This window comes from Priapulus caudatus, unplaced genomic scaffold (genome assembly GCF_000485595.1).
Source record: "Priapulus caudatus unplaced genomic scaffold, Priapulus_caudatus-5.0.1 Scaffold4573, whole genome shotgun sequence".
Lineage (NCBI taxonomy): Eukaryota > Metazoa > Priapulida > Priapulimorpha > Priapulimorphida > Priapulidae > Priapulus > Priapulus caudatus.
The window spans coordinates 1,691-8,782 of NW_014581634.1; the positions used below are offsets into that span (position 1 = coordinate 1,691).

The window sequence follows — 7,092 nt, forward strand, 5'->3', positions numbered from 1 at the left end:
AAAAAATAATATAGATTTTTAAGCAGAAAAAATACTGAAAAATAAGTTGATGTTTTTCGAGAAGTTTTTTAGGGGGGACGGGGACGGCCACGGCTACGGCCTATGGTAGCTTGTTTCTTCGGCATCGTGTTTCTACTCTACAACTATCGTGTTTCTACTGAGCAAACGCACAACTATACAGTTGAAATTTCCGAAAATCTGACCAGCTTATATAGTCGCCGTGAAAACGTGGTAGAAACGCCGTGAGGTCGCCGTGCAGTCGCGATACACGTAGAAGACGCGTGGTAAGAACCCATGGAGCGTGGTGAGAGCGTCGCGGGAACGCCGGTAATCGCCGTTGCCAAGCCCATAGATCTCAATAGAAACGCCATAAGCGCGGAGAGGTCGTGGCGGGCGCGCCGTGAGAACGCGGTATGATCGCAGAGGTCGCGGCTTTTTTTTCAATTTTGTAATTTGTTGGGTATTTTTCTCGCGTTGTGTTAACGTGCCGGCGACCTTGTATATTTTCTGGTCGCCGTACGGTCGCGGATGGTCGCCGTCCAGTCTGACGGGTGTATGTTACTACGCTGTCAATACGTTTCCAACTCGCTCACTGCGCGTGCGCGGCGTGTATATATAGGTCAAGAGAATCTGCCAACGTTGGGCAAGGATGCCAAAGGCATTCTCCACAACGCGACGCCTTCTAGATATCCTGTAGTTGTAGATCCTTTGCCCTTTGGTAATCTTGCGCATCGAGTAAGACTTCATCATGTTGGTCCGCATCGCGAATGCATCATCAGCCAGGAATAAATATGGCATGTCCCTGTCGTCTTTTGGTAGGGGGTCTGCTGGAGGAAGACAAATAGTTCCATATACTAAGCACTCCTTCAGCTCTAAATCATTGGAGATCTGTGAATCTGACATGTGTCCGTGCCCTCCAACATCTATCCAGAGGAACTTATAGTCTGCATCAACGAGGCCCATTAAAACAATGGAAAAGAAGCCTTTATAGTTGTGATAAAGGCTTCCAATGTTCGCTGGCTTTCTGCAGGCAACATGTTTTCCATCAAGGGCTCCACAGGCATGAAGGACGTTCCAACTACGTGCAAACATTTCAGCAACGGCACACCCTTCTTCAGCGAAGATTGGACAGCTGATGACTTTCTCCTTGTACTCATCTACGATGGCCTGGCAGACTTCTCGTACTAGGACAGACATGGTGTTATGAGGAACTCTGAAGCCAAACTTCATACTGGCGTACTTGTCACCGGTTGCTAGGTGGCGCATAGTAATTGCAATCCTCAACCCTGGTTCCATAGCCTTCCTATACATGGTGTCTTGTTTGGTGCATCTTGGACCAAGTCTTGCTAGGAGCTCATCAAACATCTTTGGTTGTACTCTCAGGAAGTTAAAAGCAGTATGCAGATATTTCGTGATCGTAGCTCGCCATTAGGCAGTTGATAGCTGGAAACTGAACCTCCTCTCCCCACGTCTAACCCCATGGTTGAACCCAGCATCTCCTCTTCCTTACTTTACTCTCCTCCTTTCTCTCTTTGCTTCTCATGATCGTTGACCAAATGCCTGGTCATCTTTGTGCCTTGCATTATGTGCTAACTATAGTATCAATTAGCACATTCTGCCTGTCTGCGGCCATGGTAAAGAGCAGATGCACACTGATTGTGTATAGAAGGATAAAGCTTGTATTTATACAAACATGTGCGTATGTGCTGCTCGAGGGGGGGCGGAGGGGGTCAGTGGGATTGTAATAAGAACGCACCGTGAGCCTATTGCAAACGTGGGAACAACGCCTTGGACGTATTACGAGCGTCATAGTCTCAGTGGCAGCGCAATGTGGACGTAGAATGAGCAGAAACAAGCCCATAAAGCGTAGTGGAAGCGCAGTAACGGCGCAACACGAACGGGAGAGGCACGTATGGAGAGCCCGATCAGCGTACAACAGTCGCAAACCAGTCACAGGGGACGATTTCTGCGACCCCAAGTCGCTTCTATGCGTTGTTGCTACGTCCACGATACTCTCATGTAGTTCGACACGGCAACTGTACTGCGTCATTACACCGTTTGTATTGATTCGAAACAACACAAGAGCCAAGGTTGGGCGCTCAAGGTAGCTCATGGCGACCCACTTCCGTCCTTGACAGGTTCCACTGCGTCACCAACTCGTTCTCATAGACCTTACTGCGCTTTTCATCGCGCTTTCATACTTTCCAGGTCGCAGTGGGAGCGCGAGCGTGATCGCGGGTAGGTGTGACAGGGGTATTACGTGCGTTCGTGCTTGCTTACGTACGTACGTGCGTGCTTGCGTGTTTGGTTACGTACGTACGTGCGTGCGTGCGTGTTTGCTTACGTACGTACGTGCGTGCGTGCGTGTTTGCTTACGTTCGTACGTGCGTGCGTGCGTGTTTGCTTACGTACGTGCGTGCGTGCGTGCATACGTACGTGCGTGCGTGCTTGCTTACGTACGTACGCGTGCTTGCTTACGTATGTGCGCGCGTGTTACGTACGTGCGCGCGTGCTTGCTTACGTATGTATGCGTGCCTGCTTACGTACGTGCGTTCGTGGTTGCTTACGTACGTACGTGCGTGCGTGCGTGCGTGTTTTATTACGTACGTGCGTGCGTACTTACGTACGTACGTACGTGCGTGCGTGCGTGCGTGCGTGTTTGCTTACGCACGTACGTGCGTGCGTGCGTATTTGCTTACGTACTTGCGTGCGTGCTTACGTACGCACGTGCGTGCGTGCGTGTTTGCTTACGTACGTACGTGCGTGCGTGCGTGTTTGCTTACGTACGTACGTGCGTGCGTGCGTGTTTGCTTACGTACGTACGTGCGTGCGTGCGTGTTTGCTTACGTCTGTACGTGCGTGCACGCGTGCTTGCTTACGTACGTGCGTGCATGCTTGCTTACGTACGTGCGCGCATGCTTGCTTACGTACGTACGTGCGTGCGTGCTTGCTTACGTGCCCGCGTGCGTGCTTGCTTACGTACGTGCGCGCGCCCTTACTTACGTACGTGCGTGCGTGCTTGCTTACGTACGTGCACGCGTACTTGTTTACGTACGTGCGCGCGTGCTTGCTTACGTACGTGCGTGCGTGCTTGCTTACGTACGTACGTGTGTGCGTGCTTACGTACGTGCGTGCGTGCGTGCTTGCTTACGTGCGTGCGCGCGTGCTTGCTTACGTACGTGCGCGCGTGCTTGCTTACGTACGTGCGCGCGTGCTTGCTTACGTACGTGCGCGCGTGCTTGCTTACGTACGTGCGTGCGTGCTTGCTTACGTGCGTGCGTGCTTGCTTACGTACGTGCGTGCGTGCTTGCTTACGTACGTGCGTGCGTGCTTGCTTACGTACGTGCGTGCGTGCTTGCTTACGTGCGTGCGCGCGTGCTTGCTTACGTACGTGCGTGCGTGCTTGCTTACGTACGCGCGTGCTTGCTTACGTGCGTGCGTGCGTACGTGCGGGCGTGCTTGCTTACGTGCATGCGTGCTTGCTTACGTACGTGCGCGCGTGTTTGCTTACGTGCGTGCGTGCGTGCTTGCTTACGTGCGTGCGCGCGTGCTTGCTTACGTACGTGCGTGCGTGCTTGCTTACGTACGCGCGTGCTTGTTTACGTGTGTGCGTGCGTGCGTGCTTGTTTACGCGCATGCGTGCTTGCCCACGTACGTGCGCGCGTGTTTGCTTACGTGCGTGCGCGCGTGTTTGCTTACGTACGTGCGTGCGTGCTTGCTTACGTACGTGCGTGCGTGCTTGCTTACGTACGTGCGCGCGTGCTTGCTTACGTACGTGCGCGCGTGCTTGCTTACGTTCGTGTGTGCGTGCTTGCTTACGTACGTACGTGCGTGCGTGCTTGCTTACGTACTTGCGTGCTTGCTTGCTTACGTACTTGCGTGATTGCTTGCGTACGTGCGTGCGCGCGTGCTTGCTTACGTACGTGTGTACGTGCTTGCTTACGTACGTGCGCGCGTGCTTGCTTACGTACGTGCGTGCGTGCTTGCTTACGTACGTACGTGCGTGCGTGCTTGCTTACGTACGTGCGCGCGTGCTTGCTTACGTGCGTGCGTGCTTGCTTACGTACGTGCGTGCGTGCTTGCTTACGTACGTGCGCGCGTGTTTGCTTACGTACGTGCGCGCGTGCTTGCTTTGTCTTACGTACTTGCTGCGTGCTGCTTACGTACTTGCGTAGCGTGCTTGCTTACGTACGTGCGTGGCCGTGCTTTCTTAACGTGGCGTGCGCTGCGTGCGTGCCGTGCTTGATTACGTGGCATGCGTGCGTTGCTTACGTATCTTGGCGTGCGTGGCTGCTTACAGTTTGCGTGCGTGCGGTGCGTGCGTGCTTGATTACGTGGCATGCGTGCCTTGCTATCGTACGTTGGCGCACGCGTGTTTGCTTCTGTGCGTGCGCTGCGTGTTTGCTTACGTACGTGCGTGCGTGCTTGCTTACGTACAATGCGTGGCTTGTGCTTGCCTTACGTTACGTGCGCGCGGCGCGTGCATAACGTACTCGTGAGGTGCTTGCTTTACGTCGGCGCGCGGTGTGCTTGCTTGACGTTCGTGTGTGCGCTGCTTTGCTTACGTAACGTACGTGCGTGCGTGCTGCTTAACGTACTGTGCGTGGCTTGCTTGCTTACGTCACGTGCGTGCATGCTTGCTTACGTACGTGCCGCTGAGTGCTTGCTAGCGTGCGCGCGTGCTTGCTTACGTACGGTGCGTAGCTGCGTGGCGTGCGCTGTACTTAGTACGTGCGCGCGTGTGTTCGCTTTCGTACGTGCGTGCGGTGCTTGCTTACGTACGTGGCGCGCGTGCTTGCTTACGTGCGCGCGTGTTTGCTTACGTACTTGCGTGCGTGCTTGCTTACGTACTTGCGTGCGTGCTTGCTTACGTACTGTGCGTCGTGCTTGCTTACGTATACGTGCGTGCGTGCTTGCTTACGTACGTGCGCGCGTGCTTGCTTACGTACGTGCACGCGTGCTTTGCTTACGTATGTGCGTGGCGGGCTTGCTTATACGTACGTGCGTGCGTGCTTGCTTACGTACGTGCGCGCGTGCTTGCTTACGTACGTACGTGCGCGCCGTGCTTGCTTACGTACGTACGTGCGCAGCGTGCTTGCTTAGTAGCGTACGCGCTGTGCTTGCTTACGTACCAGTGCGTGCTTGCTTTAGCGTACGTGGCGTGCGTGCTTGCTTACGTACGTGCGCGCGGTGCTTGCTAGTACGTACGTGCGGCGCTGTGCTTGCTTACGTACGTGCGTGCGTGCTTGCTTACGTACGTGCGCGCGTGCTTGCGCATTAACCAACCCTGACTATAACCATTGAAAATAATAATTTCAATCGACTTACCCCTTACTTCCTTACTTCTTTAGCCACCTGGGGCTGGATTCAAGAAGAAATGCGTACGATCATATTAAAATCAATTCATCTGGAGTTTAATGCAGTAGCAGCTTTAGCCAAACATTTTTGCGATATAGTATTCTATTTGCTTGAGAACGAAGCGCCACAAATTTGGCGTACACACGTGAAATACACATACAAAATACTGTAGATGAGCTTGACCGACGTAGAGCAATATCTTAGAAGGGGCGTGATTATCTCGCTCAGCGGACAGGTAAATTCTATTTTAGTATCCCTGTGCTGCTCCATGGATCACGTTGGTCTCTATCTACACATTGCTAACACAAGCAAGATGCATGCGACAGCGGCATTCTCATTAGTCAGTTCGTCTGCGTGAAACCCTTTCTCGACGTAATGGAGTTATTTAATTAAAAATTAAAACATAGGTTAAATACAGTCGTGAAACACATGTGAACGCATAACTGACCTAGTAAGTTAGTAACTATATCGGGTGTTAGGGGGAGAGGGTGCCGTTATCTCACCACTCGTCAGTTGTATATTATTTAAATGTTTTCTTAATGTTTAATATTGTTTAAATGTTTTTTATGATTCCCTCTACCAAACTGATTATAATCGATTCAAAATCGCTTATCGTTATTAAGTGTTTGGCAAGCTATCCACGGAGCCCAAAAATTCGATCAATAACTCTTTGGGCACCCACCCTAGTCCGCAAAACGAGCGCGCATGGTTTCTTTAGGGATATTTTTGCTCTTGTTCTACAAAGAGTATGTTTTGAGTGCGCATTGATTGTATACGTGGAATACGGTCTGTTGTAAGGTTGTCACAAATATATCTTGTGAGTATATACTTAATAATAGGTGTATTACATAATATACATGAATAGATCATGTCTTTTCGTAACTTCACTTAGAAATAATAAAACGAGGTATTGGGTTTTTATTCATTCATAAATTATAAATATTGTTATCTAGATCACGCGTGCATTTAACAGAATTATGTACTAATTACTACGTGACGGGCGAATAATTACGTATCGTACAGTCCTGTTATCGTTTGTGTCGTTATAAGTTATAATTCACGTCGTGTGCATCTATACGCGCAAACACTGAATAGAGTTTAGACTGAAAACTGCAAAAATATAACCAAGCACCATGCTCTCACGTAAGGATAGAAATAGATCTCAACGTAAAAGCGTACACAAAAACATCACTATGAGTTAGACTTGTTCACGTCTCGCTATTTCTCGTGGATAGACTTTGTTCGTGGTGGCCAGCGGGATCCTGTCTCTTCAGATCATAGTTCGTAGAGGGAGACTCTCTGCTCTACTACTTATGTTCTATAGATTAACCTCAATGTTTGCGAAAGTACATTAGTTTTTGTCCCTGACTGCACCTTTCGCTAAACTCTTTTATAGGCGATTGGCATCGATAAAGTATTTTACCACCAATCGGATTTCCAAGAACGCACGGCAAACAAGACAAATTACATGTGTTCAATCTTCGATGCAGTTTCGTGGTCAAATATTAAAAAACCGACTGCGTTCCTTTAATATTCAACTTCGCTGCACGGACACCAACCAAGTCTTCATGACTCTAGCAGGCAAATAGGTAGGCGTACCTGTGGAGATAAATTGGTAAGTTTGACCAAGAACCAGAGATTTGAATACGCATTTATGTTTATAGGTGCGTCGTACTAATGCTGTTAAGAAGTCCAACTTTAGCTGTTTAGCCAAACTTTTTTTGACGAGGTAGG

The 7,092-nt window shown here is 50.3% G+C and overlaps 1 protein-coding gene across 1 annotated transcript; it reads right to left on the bottom strand.

The window, feature by feature from the left end:
* Positions 1-638: 638 nt before the first annotated feature.
* On the bottom strand, positions 639-1,365 carry LOC106819809 (the record flags this gene model as incomplete). The annotated part of the gene is made up of 1 exon (XM_014824392.1): positions 639-1,365. A coding segment is annotated over exon 1 (727 nt), but the record flags the coding sequence as incomplete, so codon positions are not given.
* Positions 1,366-7,092: the final 5,727 nt, after the last annotated feature.